This window comes from Octopus sinensis, linkage group LG2, assembly GCF_006345805.1.
Source record: "Octopus sinensis linkage group LG2, ASM634580v1, whole genome shotgun sequence".
Classification (NCBI taxonomy): Eukaryota; Metazoa; Mollusca; class Cephalopoda; order Octopoda; family Octopodidae; genus Octopus; species Octopus sinensis.
In genome coordinates this window covers 86,939,240-86,959,736 of record NC_042998.1, presented here as the reverse complement: position 1 = coordinate 86,959,736, position 20,497 = coordinate 86,939,240, and the positions used below count along the sequence as shown (strand labels likewise).

The following is a 20,497-nucleotide window of genomic DNA, read 5'->3' as shown; positions in this document are numbered from 1 at the left end:
TCCATTACAATAAATATTTTACAAACATATTTCACAAAAATAGATTTGCATTGTAAAAGGGTTTCAGTACCATAAAGTGTAAGTTAGTAGCCAACAAAATGTATATAGATAAAAGTTCATACACATACAGATATTTTACTTATTAAGCACCAGTGAAACATTGGGGACAATGTAATCGACTAGTCCCCTCCCAACAAATTTCAGGACTTGTGCCTTTAGTAGAAAGGATTATTATTTCTTTTTATTTCTTTTTGGTACCAGTGAAAAGAATTGAGTCAGCATATTAGTGATATCTTCTAATGAAATCTGCTATCAATAGATATGTCTTTTATTCTGAGTATTTTTTTCAAGTCAACAGCAACAAAAACACATAGCTAATCATCCAGTACACTGTCGAGCCAATCTTCCAATGAAGATGTTGCAGCACTAACATATTCTGAAAAGACATAATATTTAAAATATGATGGTATTTTTTGATTTAGGAGGCAAATATTTACAAACATACAAAACACAAGTGTCTGGAGAGTAAGTGGTAAAAATTAATAAACACATGTGTGAAGGTGTACTTGTGTGCATGTATATTAAAAGTAAAAGGTGAAAATGCTTTGAGAATGTTATCATAAATAAAAGGAGAATATTTACATTTTTATCCAAATATGCTACCAGTTTCAATTGTTTAAGATAATTTAGGGAAAATAAGCTGAACTAAATTAATCTTTCCTGAGCACAGTTTTGAAAGTTCTTGTTTTTCTGACAAACTTCATATGGTCATGGTTATTAGTCTCCTTCTGATGGCTGCTGGGTCATCATACTGTAAAGATGCATGTAATCTGCACACCTGTGTAATTTACACAGGTGATTTTCAGGATAAAAATTGTTAATAAAAAGCTACTACTAGTGTAAAATTCACACCCAAAAGTTTTCAGAATTGCTGATATGGCCAGGAAAAAAAGGTTTTCAATTCAGTTGTATATAGCATAACTTCACTTACTTATGATTAGATTTTATTAAATTTTCATTAAATAAAAATAATTTCTGTTTAACAGGTATCACATTGAAAGCTATTAAATTACGAAAGTGTTTGAGTCATTTATAATAAACTTTATTTTACATTTCTTGCCCACAAGAGATTATGTCTGATCTTTAGCATACTTCTGTATGTCTTCTTAAATGACAATCACAGGAAAAGTTGTTGATAAGAATTATCAACAAAAACAAAGCTGATAAATATGCACAAGTGTTGCAAAATAAGTTTAATTACCAATAAACATCAGCTAGGATGACACTTTACTCAACCAACAGAGTAAGGTGACTGATCGAACTGATTATGTAAACAAAATTCTGACTAGTCGAAAATGTCTTCTTGTCTCAAGCTCTCATTTTCGGCCTATTCTTGTCAGAACCTTTGATACTGAATATCAAAATTTTAATCCCTTTCACACTTGTAAAATGTCAAGCAAACTTAAAAATTTGTCATTACCATTTTAGCTGGGAGACCAAACTGATAGTTTGGTAACCCACTAAAATAAACATAAAAAATTAAAATGAGAAAATAAACAGCTTTGCAAGTTTAACTCAGTGTTTACTGAACAAGAGAGGTGTGAAATTTAAGATATATATATCATCATTTAACATCTGTTTTCCATGCTGGTATGGGTTGGACGGTTCAACTAGAGTCTGGGAAGCCAGGAGGTGGCACCAGGCTCCAGTCTGATCTGGCAGTGTTTCTACAGCTGGATGCCCTTCCTAACGCCAACCACTCCATGTGTAGTGGGTGCTTTTTATGTGCCATCAGCACAGAGGCCAGGAGGCTGGCAACAGCCACAATCGGTTGGTGCTTTTTACGTGCCACCAGCATGATATATATATATATATATATGGCTACCTTACTAGTGCCAGTATACATCATAGAGTGGTTGACATTAGGAAGGGCATCCAGCTGTAGAAACCATGCCTAAACTGACAGCAGAGCTTGGCCCTGGGACTTGCTGGACCCTGTCAAACCAGCCAAATAAAACCATCATGAAAAACAGATGCAGCAGATTTCTTAGTCAAATTTCCTTCTTGACTCCAAGCCTAACTCATTTCCAAACAAAGCAATATTTCCCCATAGACAGACATATTTATCACAGAAGAATGGAAATGAATGGCATCACTTGCACAACAGTAACACACATTTATAACCATCATATAATGTCAAAACAAAAACACACACACACACACGTGTGCATGCATATGTATAATGGGTGGAGGTGCAGTGGCCCAGTGGTTAGGTCATGGGATTGGGGTTTGATTCCCAAACCAGGCATTGTGAGTGTTTATTGAGCATAAACACCTAAAGCTCCATGAAGCTCCAGCAGGAGGTGGTGGTGAAACCTGCAGTATTCTTTTGCCACAACTTTCTCTCATGCTTTCTTCCTGTTTCTGTTATACCTGTATTTTGAAGGACCAGCCTTGTCTCACACTGACATGCTGAATCTCCCTGAGAACTACACAAAGGGTACCTGTATCTATGGAGTGTTCAGCCACTAGCACGTTAATTTCATGAGCAGGCTGTTCTGTTGATTGGATCAACTGGAAAGTTCGTCGTTGTAACCGACGGAGTGCCACAATAATGGACTTCTTTCAATTTGCATTCATCAAATTCACTAAAGTGGCTTTGGCTGACCTGTAAAGTAGAAGATAACTGCTAAAGGTGCCACAAAGTGCACCGTGTGGTTACAAAGTGAATTTCTTCACCATGCATTAATACTGGTTTCTAAAATTATAACCAGAAACTTTCTTTTCAGCTTTACACTTTGTTTTAAAGTTAATCATGAAGAACAAGTCGAAGCAGAGCCTATGACTATTGTGCACTTTGAAACTAATGTGGTTGGTGTTGGATTTGAATATCTGTAGGTCAGTGTCTGCAAGCAAAACATGGGTAGACAGGAAAGGAGTTATAGAGAGTTACAGTTGTATGAAGTAGGAATATATTAGGACTGACATCAGAAAGAGAGACAAATGCATCAAGGGTGAAGGAAATATGCAGAGAGTTTAGAGGTACAAAGTGGAAGAAGGTGCAAAGAGAGGCAACTGCGATTCTATGAGCCAGTGATTGAAGCATGTTTATGAGTGGTTCACTGACAATCAGATAGACTGGCCATATCTTTTCAGTGCAGTTTAAAGTGTTTATATGCATAACAAAAGCAGTGTTCTAGATATGTGCATATTACTCCAATATATATATATGTCAAACTCTACACTAGATTATGACAGCTATGGCATGTTAACAAAAACCTATTTTAATTGCATGCATCTACTATAGCCCTGGGCCAACAAAAGCTAAGTGGTTAGTGGATCTGGTAGACAGAAACTAAAAAAAAAAAGACCCATCATATGTGTGTGTGCATGTGTGTGTGTGCACGCAGACTATGTTTACATCAGCCACTCATTTATATGCAAGCCACAACATTCATATAGTATTCTTTTTGACACTTCTGTCAAACTGCCCACTCACTTTGTACCTTTGAAGCTGTGTGGAACAAAAGATCCCTCATCCTTGAAAAAGAGCTAAGGCTCAGCATCAAAAAGGGCATCTAACTGTAAAACATATGCCTCTAATTCATACTAACATGGAAAAACAAATGTAAAGACAAACCTTCCAAGTTTGTATTAACTAACATCTTGAACAGCCTGTAACATGGAAGAATTCAATCACACTTAACAATTTATATTTGAAATAAACGTTTATGGAAGCTTTGTGTCAAATATTTTTATATTGAGAAAGTTGCCTAAGATTTTCATACAAAAATCATTAAACAAATGCAAGTGAATTGTTTTGAAGGTCAATACAAAATTACATACGCTTTTCCGTTTTCTTAGGTAAAGTTTCTGGGCCGTTAATCTGTGCTAATTCTTCATCCTTGGATTGTTTACAGGATGTATCATTCTGCATTAATTGCTGATTGCCCATATTTACATCTATATTGGTAGAAATAAACAGTAACATTAAAAGAATGAATATTACAAAAAGAGAAAGCAAAATAAACAAACCAACAGCTTTAAAAGAAATCAATAAGCAGTAGGGTAACAGTATATTTAATGTAAACTTTTATAGTTTTGGGTAATTCCTGTTGCATTTTAAAATATAAAAGACGTTTAGGAGTTAAACAACAAAACTAAAATCATTGTCATTGTTGTTGATTTATTGGGTTGGTTAAAAAGTTTGTAGCATTTTTTAAGTAAAATTCATTAACAATATTAAGATAGTTGTACATACTTTTACTCAACCACATATTTCCCATTTTGTTCCACTGGCTTTCACCATCTTTGAGGCAGCTTCATGATCCCATCCTGCCTGAACTTGGCATCTTTCTGGGTCATGAAATGGTCTAAGTAGTTTTTACACTCTTTTAAAGAATTGAAGCTCTTCCCATTAAGAGAATTTTGCAAGGATCGGAATAAATGATAATCTGAAGGTGCAAAGTCAGGTGAGTATGGTAGGTGGGGTAGGACATCTCACCCAAGCAACACCAATTTCTGCCTGGTCTGCAAAGAAACGTGCAGTTGAACTTTGTCCTGTTGTAAGACAACACCTTTTCAGTTGGCCAATTCTGGACGTTTTTCATCAATTGCTTCCTTTAATCAGTCTAAGTGGAAACAATGATAGTCTGAATTTAACATTTCATTGTCTGATTTTGTGGAAGCAGCTCATAATATACCCTTCCAATCCCACCAGATACAGAGTATCCCATTCTTCAGATACAGACCAACTTTTGAAAAGATTGAAGGCGGTTTATCTTGTTTTCCCTAGGACCTTTTCCATTTTATGTTGTTGTAAATAATCCATTTCTCATCACACATGATCATTCTTTTCAAAAGTGGACCGTTTTTGTTTCATCTGAGCACAAAATCACAGATGAAATGCACTCTATTAAGATTTTTCCATTTAATTATGAGGCGTCCAAACATCATGGTGATTCATGTAACCAACTTTTTTTAAATGCTTTATAATACTCACTTGAGATATGTGAAGAATTTCTGTCTTGCATTGTGTAACATGGACTATTTTTTTATAAAAGTCTCTGTTCATTATCAATGACTGGAGGCCTGCTAGAATGTTCACAATTCAAAATTTTTGGTTCTAAACCTAGCAAAGCACTTATGAGCACCGCTTTCAGCTATGATACCATCTCTATAGACGAGTGCATATCTTCTTTGCTGTTTGTGCAGCATTTTTGCCTCTCCAGAAAGAAAAGAGCATGAAATGATGGAGAGGTATTTAATTTTCTTTCATTTTCAATTTTATTATAAGAACAGCATAAAATAATCCACACAAAAAATTCAAATAGAAAAATGTATTGAGATCCCCTCTTTCAGAAAATATATGTTATATTCTTGTCACGTGATAAACAAATCACATGATTAAACATTCCCAATTGTAAAATGCTACAAACTCTTTTACTAACCCAATACATTCACTTTTCATGCTGGCATGGGTTAATTCAGTCACTTTTATTCTTCTAGATGGGTCAGGTAATCTCATCTCACTTCTAAGTTTCCTTTCGAGATTCATTTCTGTGGTTGGCTGCCCTTCCTAATACCAACCATTTAATAGAGTGTACTGGATGCACTATTTTGTAGCACAAGTAATACAGAAGTTGGTATATCCTCAAAATGACCAAAGGGTCTTCATAGCGGTATACTTTAACAGAGTGTACTGGGTTCATTTTATTATGACACCAGTGATAGAAGTGAGAGAGCAATGGCTAGCAAGAGGTGGATAAATGACAAAAGTGAACGACAGGTACTGGTACCAAATAGCCAGTGGGGAGTATAGGTAAGGTATATGAGGTACATACATTTCTCCCTTTCTCCAGTCTGTACTCATTGCCACTGCATTCTAAGATAGAAGAAAATAGTGACTGAACAATCATTAGAAACAGATCTGGTCTTAGCTTGTGGTTGCTACTGAGTACATGCTGCTGACAGAGGCCTGAGAGGCAGAAATGTGTATCTAGCATTTTTAAAACTGCTGCTGTTTGATTTTCATTCGCCATTGATATTCTTCTCATCATCATTTAACGTCCATTCTCCATGCAGACATGAGGTGGATGGTTTGACAGGAGCTGGCCAACTGGAGAGCTGTCCATTCTCCAATTGTCTATTTTGGCATGGTTTCTATGGCTGGATGCCCTTACTAACACCAACCACTTTACAGAGTGTACTGGCTGCTTGTTATGTGGTACCAGCATGGGTGCTTTGTAGTGGCACTGACATGGGTCCATTTTATGCAGAATGGAAACATTTTATGTAGAACGGGTACATTTTATGTGGCACTAGTACAGGTGCTTCATACATGGCACCGGCATGAGTGCTTTTTATGTGGCACCAGCATGCATGCTTTTTACATGTTTTAAACAGTGTGGTCATAGGAGATACCATTTTCAGGTGAATACTGCAGCTAAATTGCTTTTTTGCCAATGCATATGCATTAAGTATGATACATAGATGGCTGTTTTAAACAAATATGGCTTCTGCTGCAAATAACATATTTATGTCTTTTATTTTTTTACTAGTTTCAGTCATTCAACTATAGCCATACAGAGGCACTGCCCTGAGGAATTTTAGGTCAATGAATCAACCCCAGTATTATTTTTAAGCCTAGTACTTATTTACATCAGTTACTTTTGCCAAACCACTAAGTTATGAGGATGTAAACATCCCAACACCAGTTGTCAAGTGGTGGTGGGGAACAAACAGATAGATAGAAAAAGACAGACACATACATACAGATATATGATGGCCTTCTTTTGCTTTCCTTCTACCAAATCCATTCACAAGGCTTTGGTTGGCCCTAAGGAAGCAAATTCATTGGCCACAGACTTCATTCATAACCCAGTTTCACATCCCTATGAGAGCCTTTAGCAGAGTTCATTTTATTTTCTACTAACAGCTCAAGGCCTGAAATTTGGGGTGAGAGAGAAAGTCGATCTCATTGACCCCAGTGTGTAACTGGTACTTATTTTATCAACCTTGAAAGGATAAAAGGCAAAGTCAACCATGGCGGAATTTGAACTCAGAACGTAGTGGCAGACAAAATACCGCTAAGCATTTTGCCCAGAGTGCTAACGATTCTGCCAGCTCGCTGCCTTTTTAGCAGAGGGCATTTGGTTGCAGTCACACAGGTGAGCTTTCCAGTTTAAGGATATCTTTCCCTCAACTCCCACCAGTGTTATGGGCACTGCCTGCCCTCCTGACTTAAAAGACAAAAACTGAGATGTGGCTGTGTAGCTAAGAAGGTCACTTTGCAACCACAAGGTTTCAGGTTCAGTCCCACTGCACTGGACCAAACAATACATGTGAGTACATTTGGTAGAAGGAAACTGTGTGGAAGTTCACATGTCCATACCAGTGCAGTTGTATCTCTTGCACACCATATCTGAAGCCTCTTATGCCCAACTTTTCTCTCAAGACACTTACACTCTGTCATGCATACACACTGACATTGCACATCCAGCAGAGCATAGTAACTTCATTTCTTTCAAGCCTCTGCATGTCCTCTGCAGTCACAGCCCATGTAACATGGCTGTTTGCACACAGGCATCATACAATCTGCTTTTCACTCTGAAGGAGAGACGCTTTGCTACCAACAGAGGTAAAGTTCTCTGAACTTCACCTAGCCTATTCTTATTCTAGCAGCAATGCTCTCAGAGCATGTACCTCTGCTACTGATTTGATCACCAAGACAATAGAAGCTATCAACTACTTCTAGTTTTCTCCCCTTGACATTTGATGGAGTCTATTTTCTGTACATTTTTGGTGTTAATTGTAGCTGTGCACCTTCCACACACAAAATCTATTTTCACTGCTAACCTTCTACAGGTATTGCTACACCTCTTATGTGTCCCAGATAAGGGAGTGGAGACCCTGTCAAAGGCTTTCTTCATACCAATAAAAGCCAGGTACAGGGGTTTATTTTTGGCTAGATATTTCTCCTGCAGTTGCCTAACCAGGAATATAGCATCAGTCATGCTCTTTCCTGGCACAAATCCAAACTGCATCTCATTTACACTAACTCTCTTCCTAATTAATTCTGTGACTTTCATCACCTGGTTCAGCAATTTGATGCCTCTGTAGTTATTCCTGTCTAAGGTGTCACCTTTGCCTTTATAGCAGTTGACTATAATGTTGCAACACCAATAGTTGAGGATGACTCCCTCGTGGACAACATGATTAACTATATGGGTGACTAGGCTATATACTACTCCACCAGATATTATAAGTGTCTCAGCAATGATTCCTGATGAGCCAGGAGCTTTCCCTGTCTTCATATCCTTAATTGCTTTATCTACCAAGTTACTAACAATTTGGCTTAGCTGGTCCCTCAGTAGGGTCAACACTTGGCAGATTCTCTTTCTCTCATTCATCCTCCACATTTAGCAGCCTTTTATGTTGGCATTTCCAAGCCTGTTTCTTTTCAGAATCATTAAATGCAAGTGTACCATCATCCATGTGGATATATATATATATATATATATATATATATATATATATGTATGTGTGTGGGTGAAGCTGCATGCCACTACTCATTAACCTGTGTTGGCTTGTTTATATCTCTGTAACTTAGAGGTTTGGCAAACAAGACTGATAAAATAAGTAACTCTAAAAAATAAGTACTGGGGAATTGGTTTGTTAAACTAACCCCTTGAAAGCAGTGCTCCAGCATGGCTATGGTACACTGACTGAAAATAGTAAAAGTAAAAGAAAAAAGAAATGACCTTTCATACAGTTTACATCAATCATTTTCCCTGACAAGGCATTGAGGTAATGTTAGAAGACACTTGCCAAAGGAGTTGCACAATGAGATAGAAGCTGAAACTACATAACAAAACAAATTCCACACGCAACTAGCACCTGAAAAAAAGAAAGTGGAAAGAAACCAGTAAAGTGAGAAAGAAAAATACCTGTTTTCGAACTGCCCATTGATAAAAGTGCATCAACTTCAGTCTCACACTGCGTTAGAACAATGTCAGAAGTTTTACAGTCATTCTCATTAGAAGTTTGTTTTGGTTCGACTATATTTGCAGATTTATCTTGATTCTCATTTAGATCTGTTTCCCCTGTGGTTTCAATACAATGTTTCAGATCAATGTGCCATTTCTCATCAGTTTCAGGAACCTGAAATCCAGTTGATAATATAGTCTCAATTGTTTTATGACTAAATACAGGCAGTGACTCTTGAAGTATGGTACTGCCAGAATCTGGCACATATTTGGCTTCCTCGGCAGCTGCTGCAGTACAGAAAGCATCAATCTGATCTGGCTGAAATAAATGAAATAACAAACAACAATTACGAATTCTTCATAATAAATAAAAACATTTTGGGAGAAAACAATTTCCTTAATGCTGCTTTATATGTTTACTATGGATGGTTTTTAGGTTTAAATGATAATGGATGATAGGGATCCTATAATCTTATCATATAGTGAAACTGTACACTCCTCCCAGTGAAAGTGGAAGTAGCCAGTCATTATAAATAGACCAGTAGCCAGTTGACAGAAAGGTGAGAAGGCCGAGAGTACATGTAGACTGTGCTGATAGTCATGTCTGTGCTTCGGAATATAACAATATCTGTCAGAACGACAACAGTCATCAAAAGACAGATACATCATTATCATTGTTTAATGTCCACTTTCTATGTTGGCATGGGTTGGATGGTTTGACTGGGGACTGGTGAGCCAGATGCCCTTCCTAATGCCAACCACTCCAAGAGTGTAGTGGGTGATTTTACATGCCACCAGCATGAGAGCCAGTCAGGTGGTACTGGCAACGGCCAGGCTCAAATGGTGTTTTTACGTGTCACCTGCACAGGAGCCAGTCCAGTGGCACTGGCAACGCCCTCGCTTGAATGTTTTTTCATGTACCACAGGCACAAATGCCAGTAAGGCAATGCTAGTAATGATCACACTTGAATGGTGCTTTTTACGTACCACTGGCATGGGGGCCAGTCAGTGGCCCTGACAACAATCACGCTCAGCTGGTGATCTTAGCGCTCCACTAGCACGGGTGCCGGACATGTGGTGCTGTCATCAAATGGCAAAAGATCACAAATCTATAGGAATACCAATAAAAACATTATTCTCACTTGTTGAATGTAGAGCAGTCATGGGCCACAGGTGGCCCTAGGAACTTTCAGAATAGCACAACTGGCAAAAAATTACTTTCACTTTTTTTTTATTAGTGTGGCCCACCTGATAATGAGCAATGTGTTATATGGCCCCTAAATCATTTTGATAAAATCTACCCATCAACAAATTATATCTTTTATAAGAATTATTGCAAACTTAAGCAAGTTTTGAGTTCAGTTCCAATACACAGCACTTTGGGAAAGTGTCTTCTACTGTAGCCCTAGGCTGACTAAAGCCTTGAGTGGAGTTAATTCTCAGAACCTGGAAGAAGCTGTTGTAATCATGTGTGTATCATCACCATCTGTTGTCGATGCTGGCATGGGTTGGACAGTTTGACTGGGCTGGCATGCTGGAAGGTTGTGCCAGGATCCAGTCTGATTTGGCATGGTTTTCTATGGTTGGATGCCCTTCCTAACGCCAACCACTCCGAGAGTGTAATGAGCGCTTCTATGTGCCACCAGCACGAGTGCCATTTGTGTGATACTGGTATCTGCCATGCCTGCGATTTTTCTCACCTTGATGGGTCTTCTTCTCAAGCATGACATGATGCCAAAAGTCTTCGTCATTCCCTCTGTGAAGCCCAACACTCGAAAGGAGCTTAGCCACTTTTCCTCCATGAGGCCCAATGCTCGAAAGGAACTCAGCCACTTTGCCTCTGTGAGGCCTAATAATGTAGTTGCATAAAAATATATTTACATAAAAAGGTATCTTCAATGTTCTTTCTAAGATAAAATATTTCAATAACCCTTTAGCATTTAAATCAGTCATATCTGGCCCAAAATGTCCTACCTATTTTATGGTTGAAGTGGCCAGATCTGGCTTCTCATACCTACTTGACAATGTCATTCAAATCAAACATTCACATCATTGAAATCTCAAAGCTATGAGATAATGCTTGATTACTTCAAAGCAATGTGAATGAATAAGCATTACAATTGAGAGGATAACCTGATTGTTAAAGGGTTAAGCAACTCTTTAAAGACAAACCAATTGAGACTACAGCAGTAGAATAAAAATTAGTTGTCATGAGAAAATAGTCATAGCATTCATTTATTCATAAGTAAAAGATGTAGAAGAAGAAAAGTTCAAGATCTGGAAAGAATTACTTACACTGAATAATGAAACAGGAAGAGCAAGCCGCTCATGGAGTGGTATGCACTGAAGGCTTTCTGCAAGCTTTTCACAATTTAAGGCAACAACACTTGAATTAATTGATTTCTCATCTTCCCATTCTTTTTCATCTTTAAATCGAAACTGTGACAAAGAATCAGCTAAAAATAAGACATAAAAAGGTTTGCTTTTTATCAAATGTACAAACAAAAAGAATCAAAATACAATACAAAAACAGTATTCTAAAGGTGTTAATAGACCCAAAGGTAGCATTAATTTGATGAAGCAACAATCTATTTCTTTATTTATCTCTGCTTTTGGAGCCAGATTGAATGAAAAGAGCCAACACAATAAGTGTTAGATCTTAAGGCTAAAAGTTAGACAAAAACCACAAATAGGTTTTATATTATCATTACTTGAAACAACATCAAATTAATGCTTTAGCATTAAAACTGGCCCCTTATTTGACCCGAATATTTTACCTGTTTTATGTTCAAACCAGCTAAATATGGTTTCTCACACCTACAACGCAATGCCACTCTAAAAATAAACTGTCAGATCTTAGAAATTTCAAAGCTAAGAGATAAAGAATGATTAATTCAAAACAGTGTCGGTGGCACATAAAAGCACCATCCGTTCGTGTTCGTTGCCAGCCTGGCCTGGCCCCCGTGCCGGTGACACGTAAAAGCACCATCCGTTCGTGGCCGTTTGCCAGCCCTGTCTGGCCCCCGTGTCGGTGGCATGTAAAAGCACCATCCGTTCGTGTCCGTTGCCAGCCTCGCCTGGCCCCCGTGCCGGTGACACGTAAAAGCACCATCCGTTTCGTGGCCGTTTGCCAGCTCTGTCTGGCCCCCGTGTTGGTGGCACGTAAAAGCACCATCCATTCGTGTCCGTTGTCAGCCTCGCCTGGCCCCGTGCCGGTGACATGTAAAAGCACCATCCGTTCGTGGCCGTTTGCCAGCTCTGACTGGCACCTGTGCGGGTGGCACATAAAAAGCACCCACTACACTAACGGAGTGGTTGGTGTTAGGAAGGGCATCCAGCCGTAGAAACACTGCCAGATCTGACTGGGCCTGATGAAGCCTTCCAGCTTCACAGACCCCAGTTGAACCGTCCAACCCATGCTAGCATGGAGAACGGACGCTAAATGATGATGATGATGATGTGTATAAATAAGCATTACATTTGACAGAATAATCTGTACGCTAAAGAATTAAACAAGACAATTAGCAAAGGAAAAAGAAGTCTTTACAATCAACCTGCTAGAAATAGCAACCAAATCTTTCTCAAATTGTACCCTGCCATCTTAAAATGAAGGTGATATTGGATAATGTAACCGTGGGTGTGTGATGTCTAAAAGTAAAAAGACAGGAAGGAATGGTCATGACTAGAATGCTTTTGATAATAGGTCTATTCTATTAGTGCTGATTCGAAATTAAGTAACCAGTAATCAGTAGTTAATTATATACCAGTCTGACTTTTACCAGAGAGGATTTTTAGGCATCTTATCATAGTAAGGACAGCAGGATGATGATGACAATAGTGATAGCTACCTCAATAGACAACAACATCAGTTCATGACACATCATCATCATTTAATCAACACAAGTCTTTATTGTTGTATAGCCTTGATCAATTCCTACCATGCAAAGTTATGATATTTAAGTCACCAGCTGTAAACAAGGGGCAACCTATAAATCAAGTGCTCCAGATATATTATGCCTCTATTTCTAGCCTAATTGACAACCTCATACAGTAGTTTACTGTGTATGGTAGTGTGACAGTCAGGATATGTTGTATCTTTTTTGTGATTCAGGTTTTTCTTCTGCACCTAGAAAGAACTCAAAACAATCCACTACACACCATAGCATGTGGCACACTGACAACCACACCCGTAAATCAGTTACACAATCAGAATATTAAAAAAGTAGAAGAACACTTGGACATGCAAAGAGTATAGCTTATTGCCACAGAAAACTTCAGTTCCATCACTCCTTGTTACTACATAGAAAAAACACTCCCAAACATTCAGAGACCTACACAACACCTCAGAACTACAACATCCTAAAAGTACTGTTTCTGTCACTCAGCTTGGATAAGCATAAGATACACATCCATACAGAATAGCTACAACATTAATAGCTTCACCTACTCTAATCAGTGCTGCACTAATAGGTTGTGCTCTGACAAATCCACCTTGCCCCTCTCTGGTATGACCACCACCAGAAAAAAATCGGACAATAGAGAAAGTTCAATAAAAGTGTGCAGTATGTATTGAGTGTGCAATATGGCTCTCAGCAAGATATGACATAACTGGAAACATGAGACCACATGTCACACTTTGTTAATTGGTCAACTACCCAAAAGACCATGTAATGAGACCTAACCTACACAACAAGAACTCTTGGAGTTTCATGTTATATACAGTGCTTATGATTAGAAGAAAGCCTAAAGGCAACTACTTAGTATTGAGTATTCACCTTTTTGATTATAACAAAAGTATTATCATTAAACATACAATTTGAATCTTGAGAATATACTCTCATACTTCATTGTCTTCCTTCCAGCTACTCCCACCCACTCTTATATAATGTGGATTAGCCATAGCAAGACACCTATATCTGTCTTTCTATCACACTTCAGTCTGTCAACATCAGGCATAAAGCCATCTCTCTACTACAACCTTCTTCAGTTGAGGGGTCTTTCCCTTTCTCTTGTGAGATACTTGGTGACCTTAAGCATCCAGTACACCCTGTAAAGTGGTTAGCATTAGGAATGACACCCAGTCATAGAAACCATGCATATCAGTTTGGAGCTCAAAACAGTACAGTCGCTTGTAGGATTCTGTCAAACTTTCCAATCCATGCCAGCATAAAAGACGAACATTAAACAAAGATGATGCTGCAGATGTAACCGTGTGGTTAATTCAATTGCCAACCCAAGGTTTCAGGTTCAGACCCACTGTGAGGCACTTGGGACAAGTGTCTTCTACTATAACCTCAGGCTTATCAAAGCATTGTGAATGGACTTGACAGACGAAATATATGTGTTTATGAGTGTGTATGTTTGTCATTGTCTTGACATTACATGTGAATGGTGCCATCAAACAAGCAGTCATTCATTTTCAGTTTACAGTGAAAACATGTCAAGCCAAAGGAAAGTATTAACTTACTTGGAAACAGGTGAGGGTTGGCAACAGGAAGGGCATCTGGCTGTAAAAAATCTACCTCAACAAATTCTATCTGACTCAAGTGAAGATGAAAAAGTGTTAGTAGAAATAATGATGATGATGCAAGATATGGCCATCTCACTCATCTAAGAAGGGCAGTAATTCCAAATAGCTGACTTGAAAGAGGAAAACCTGTCCAATGTATTGAAAGTGGACATGTAATGAACACACACACATATATTTTGGGTTCAAATTCCACTGAGGATGACTTTGGCTTCCATCATTTCAGAGTTGACCAAAATAGGTACCAGTTGAGCACTGGGGTTGATGAAATTGACTTCTCCCTCCCCTCAAAATTGCTGGCCTTGTGCCAAAATTAAAAAGAATTATCATTAATATTATTATCAACAATACCTGTTTGACTGAGCAAGCTTACAAAGTCAACACCAATCTGCTGAGGTTTCACATCATCTTCATCTTCTGGTGGTAAAGGAGCATAACGATCCCAATTACTGGCAAGTTTTCTCCGTCGAAATAAAGGCTTAGAAACACTGTCAAGTTCTTCAGAATCACTCACCTGGAATAATGGATCATTAATATTCTTATTTAAGGATCTGAAATTTCACAGTCAAATGATTAAGAAAATACATATCAACTAAGGTTTTATATTTAATATCATTTTTATTAATCTGATGCTGTGATATTCTTCAAATCTGGAAGCATTATCCAATTTAATTGTGTTCCGTCATTCTTCCAAAATGATAAAAATCTAGTTCAGAAAACATTTTACAAGTAATGTAAGTTTTATCTCCATAAACCACAATATAACCAGTTACGCTTATATCAGAAATTGATCAAAGAAAAGTTATATTTTCGTACTAAACAGTTAAGCACAACGATTAAAATAGGCCCTTTATGGAGGGGTCCTACATACAAAGCACTTTAAAAAGACAAGTACGTCATTTATGGAAAACAGAATGTTGAAAAATTAAGTCGATCTGGTCAAATTTGAACTAAAATCACGCAAATTTTTAACGCTTTCATCACTGCCATCAACAATACCTAAAAGTATTCAAAATATTTTTGTTGAACGAAAACGGAAAATAAACTGCCTATATAACAATGTTCTTTTCTAGGCTTACCTTCGTGCTTGGATCACCCTTTTCTACTATAGGCACAGGATCACCCTTTTCTACTATAGGCACAAGACCCGAAATTTTTGGGGAGGAGGGCCAGTCGATTAGATCGACACCAATACGCAACTGGTACTTAATTTATCGACCCCGAAAGGATGAAACGCAAAGTCGACCTCGGCGGAATTTGAACTCAGAACATAAAGACAGACGAAATACTGCTAAGCATTTCGCCCGGCAACAGGAAACGTCACAACTTTCAGACCACTAAAAACTTACCTGCGTAAATACATGGTCTCGAATTTGTCAAGTGGAAGTAATATTGATTTCTAACAAAGCCTCAAATTTAGAGGAGAGAATATTCGATTAAACCGACCCAAGTACGAGGATGCTACATTCAGTTTAACGACCAACGGTAAGTATGAAAAACAAAATTTCGGTGGCATTTGAACGTAAACGTTTGTCCCATGTTCGGGGATTTTATTGGGTTAATAAAGGGCGTTACGATTATCAGAAAATCAAAATACCCTACATAGAATGAGTCAAAGCGGTTAATATAGGGCGTTACGATTATCAGAAAATCAAAAAAAAAATGTGTGTAATAGGTGTAAAACAACTTCCTATGAACGAATATGAAAAAAAAAATTCGCGCACGCGAAAGGGGGGTGGGGGAGATGCCTCGGAAAATTCACATCGGGAAGTTCCGAAAGCGTCTGAGGAGCTGACCCGGGCACCAAAACAAAAAAAAAATAGTGTAATATGTGTAAAACAACTTGCTCTAAACGAATATGACAAAAAAAATGCGCTCGCGAAAGAGGGGTGGAGGAGAGGCCTCGGAAAATTTATATCGGGAATTTCCGAAAGCGTCTGAACCGGGCACAAAAACAAAAACAGCGTAATAGGTGTAAAACAACTTGCTCTAAACGACTATCATGAAAAAAATGCGCGCTCGCGAAAGGGGGGTGGGGGAGAGGCTTCGGAAATTTCACATCTTCAGTCCACGGCTTTTAAACTAAGAAAAAATAGTGTAATTGGTGTAAAACTACTTGTTCTAAACGAGTATCAAGAACACACACTCACACATGAATCATAAACTCCGTATTTTTGTACATATTTCGCAAAAAAAAAAATAAATAAAGAGAAGAAATTCTGGAAACAGTGAAGAAATGTTGGATCTCATTCCTTGGTTAAAGCTATTTTAAACATTAAATTTATGCTTTTCTTTGAAATAGTTCAGATATATGCAATTCTTCTCACTTATTAAGATGCATTTATCAGAAAAAAAGAGACAGAAAAAATTATTATTTTGTGTCAATCCTTCCCTAATTATCCTTTATTAATTAGTTTTGGCGCGTATTTTTTTCCCAAATTTATTTTTTCACCTTTACAACACTGTTTAGTAAAGCAATTAATTATCTTTATAATTTGCATATTTGACTTATTAATCAAAATTCTCTAGATGTAATATATACTAAGTAATACATCCTTCATTTATGTGTTCCGTTCTGTATTATGCATGCGTGACTGTTTGTATGTAAGTGTGTTTAACTGTGCACATGAATGTGAATATTAAAGAACATATTTATTTACTATGATTATTTTCAGAACAAATAAATCTTTTGGCTGTTATGTTATTGATGTTATTATTATTGCTAGTTAAAGGGTGGTGACTTGGCTGGATATTTGAGTCTTGTAGTATGTAGTTGTGTTAGTCAATATTCTGAGTTCAAATCCAACTCATTTCTTTATCATCATTATCGATGGACCACTCAAAGAGGTATGTATACATTATCATTTTCGTAACATAATTTCTGTAGTATTTCAAGATGTTTCTGACACGTATTTTGATTCACATGGCGGAGATCCAACATTTCTTCACTTTTTCCAGAATTTCTTCTCTTTATTTTTTTTTTTTTTGCGAAATATGATTTTATGATTCATGTGTGAGTGTGTGTTCTTGATACTCGTTTAGAACAAGTAGTTTTACACCAATTACACTATTTTTTCTTAGTTTAAAGGCCGTGGACTGAAGATGTGAAATTTCCGAAGCCTCTCCCCCACCCCCCTTTCGCGAGCGCGCATTTTTTTCATGATAGTCGTTTAGAGCAAGTTGTTTTACACCTATTACGCTGTTTTTGTTTTTGTTTTTGTACCCGGTTCAGACGCTTTCGGAAATTCCCGATATAAATTTTCCGAAGCCTCTCCCCCACCCCTCTTTCGCGAGCGCATTTTTTTTGTCATATTCGTTTAGAGCAAGTTGTTTTACACATATTACACTATTTTTTTTTTGTTTTGGTGCCCGGGTCAGCTCCTCAGACGCTTTCGGAACTTCCCGATGTGAATTTTCCGAGGCCTCTCCCCCACCCCCCTTTCGCGTGCGCGAATTTTTTTTTTCATATTCGTTCATAGGAAGTTGTTTTACACCTATTACACACATTTTTTTTTTGATTTTCTGATAATCGTAACGCCCTATATTAACCCCTATATTGAGGTCAGCTTTGACTGACCTCAACGGGATTTGAACTCAGGACATAAAGAACCTGAAAAATAAACGCAAAGCACTTCCCCGACACTAAAGATTCTTCCAGCTCAATAACATAAACGAAAATAGATGGCTATATAACCTGGTAGTCGGGATTTAATTCCACGACAACTATACATTGTTTAACGTTCGTAATACAAAATATTTTCCTTACATCTGTAAAATCTTCTTTCTGATGATTCAAGTGTGATTCCGTTTTCTTCGTTCCATGTTCTTGTCCTTTGTTTTCTTTGTGCTCTTTGCCTTTGGTAGGAATTCCATGTTTCTTTTTATATTGCTGACTTTTTTTCTGTTTGTGCTGGTCAGGCCTCATGTTTTCGACATCACTATGGCCCTCTTCTGTTTTGAGAAATAGGAAACACTATTCACGGCTTTTAGAGTTATTCCCCCTCACAACTGTATGATTATCTTGTGTATCCCAACAACGGACATACACATACTTCGCTCTCTACCACTTCTATCTATCTGCCTTTCTTTTGCTCAACTTCTGTGACATTAAATATGAATAAATATATAAATAAATCTTAACAATTAGTGAAACATTGTTACAACGCAATAGATATTAGTCGAATAAATGTGTGTGTGCGTTTGTGCATTATAGTTGACTAAGAATCCACAAGTTTATTTGTTAAAATGAGTGGGTAGATTAATATTTAAATTTGTGTGTGGGTGAGTGTGAGTGCGTGCGTGTCTGCGAGCGTGCACACGCAATCACACAATCCTTTACATTATTGTCCTGTTAGAGTTATTCCCCTTTACATATTACCCTAAATAATTCGGAACGTCAAACGTTCCCCTCATTCGCCTCCGAGAGAAATATGTATTAAATTTTCCAATGAAGTGGGATGACTCTCACTCGAAAACCACAAAGTTTACGAAATGTGAACGAAGTTAGTGTGTATTATTGTTAAAATATTGTAACAACAAGGGATTCGTATCATGATTCTTGATTATTTTGTAAATTAAAATAGTAAATATAATTTATCGATACAAATACAGATATAGTTAAATATTGTTAATACAGCAAACGATATCATTAATAATGCGATTAAACAATGTGCTCCTTTCGCTTTGAATTCTCCGGAAATATTTTCCGAAATAGCAATGGTAAATCCCTTATATTTTAGCATTCTTTGAATTGGCTTTTTGCTACGTAGATTCAATATGTTTCGTGATAACCTCAGTTATTGGAATTCACAAAATCCATTCGATCGTTTATTACTTGATGAAGATTCCTCTTTCTTTACACGTACACACACCACATACACACACACACAGACACACACACACACACACACACACACCTTTAAAATATTTATAAGAGACAAAAATAGTTTCTGCCTAAATGCTTTAATTTTCAAAAAGATTTTAAGAATGACACTTTTACTATGAATATGAATTGAATGGCAAGGAGCTAGCAGAATCCTCAGCACACTGGACAAAATGCATAGCAGCATTTCTCCTGGCACATTTACTCTTCTAAGTTCAAGTTCTGCTAAGGTCAGCTCTGTCTTTCATCTCTTCAGAGTACGTAAATTTGCTCGCTTTGTGTCAAAATTTGAAATTTGAAACTATGAAACAATGATAACAACAAAGCAGCAACAAATTGAAAGAAATGAGGAAGCTCTGCTAAACATTTCGCCCAGCTTGCTAAAGATTCTGTCGGCTCACCACCTTAATAATAGTAATGATGATGATAATAATGGTAATAATAATAATAATAATTAATAGTAATGAAATAATGATGGTTGATGAAAAAGGTGGTAGTAGTACCAATAATTGTTGGAGCCCTGGGAACAATGAGTAAAAATCTTGAGAGTTACATGGAACAAATAGGGGCTGCAATAAGGGTGGAGTGCTTGCAGAAAACGGCACTGCTTGGAACCGCTTACATACTTTAAATGGAGCTTGAAAAATAAGGGATGTTACATAAGTTCACTGGTAGTGAACAGCTGGCACCATAGTACATTTCCAGTGTTAGAAGCTGTGCAAAGACAATAAATAATAATAATAATAATATTAAATAATAATAATAATGATAATAATAATAATAATAATAATAATGGTTCTGATCTTAACTGATTGGAAGTGTTATCATGTACATTGTTTTGTCTTGGTATAAAAGATGGGCTACAGCAAATATTCTGCTCAATACCACAGATTTGCTTGTCAGTTGTTTGACCTTAACCAGTTGAGCATGTCCTTAAGTGGCTGACGATATGTGCATCTCTGATCACGAGCAGAAGTAGTGGGGGAGCATCATAGCCATGTGTTGAGAGGGATTCTTTGGGGTTTGAATAATTTACCTCTGGAAACATGAGTGGTTCTTTCAACATCCTTAAACAACCCTTATTCAGGGACCTTTTGAGCG

General features: G+C 37.4%; 1 protein-coding gene across 1 annotated transcript; it reads right to left on the bottom strand.

Moving 5' to 3' along the window:
- Positions 1 to 244: 244 nt before the first annotated feature.
- On the bottom strand, positions 245 to 18,498 carry LOC115229382 (cell death regulator Aven). Its single transcript, XM_029799748.2, has 6 exons — positions 18,281 to 18,498; positions 14,866 to 15,028; positions 11,283 to 11,443; positions 8,949 to 9,306; positions 3,847 to 3,963; positions 245 to 436 (listed from the first exon to the last, which is right to left on the bottom strand). The coding sequence occupies exons 1-6, from the start codon at positions 18,437 to 18,439 to the stop codon at positions 375 to 377; spliced, it is 1,020 nt and encodes a 339-aa protein (XP_029655608.1). The 5' UTR covers positions 18,440 to 18,498; the 3' UTR covers positions 245 to 374.
- Between the last annotated feature and the right edge of the window lie 1,999 nt (positions 18,499 to 20,497).

Excerpts from the sequence above, each read along its gene's own strand:
- LOC115229382 (XM_029799748.2), bottom strand. The coding sequence starts at position 18,439 with ATGAGGCCTGACCAGCACAAACAGAAAAAAAGTCAGCAATATAAAAAG. Across the intron at positions 3,964-8,948 it reads AATGGGCAGTTCGAAAACAG|ATGTAAATATGGGCAATCAG; the intron begins GTATTTTTCTTT and ends CTACCAATATAG. Across the intron at positions 437-3,846 it reads ACCTAAGAAAACGGAAAAGC|AATATGTTAGTGCTGCAACA; the intron begins GTATGTAATTTT and ends ATGTCTTTTCAG.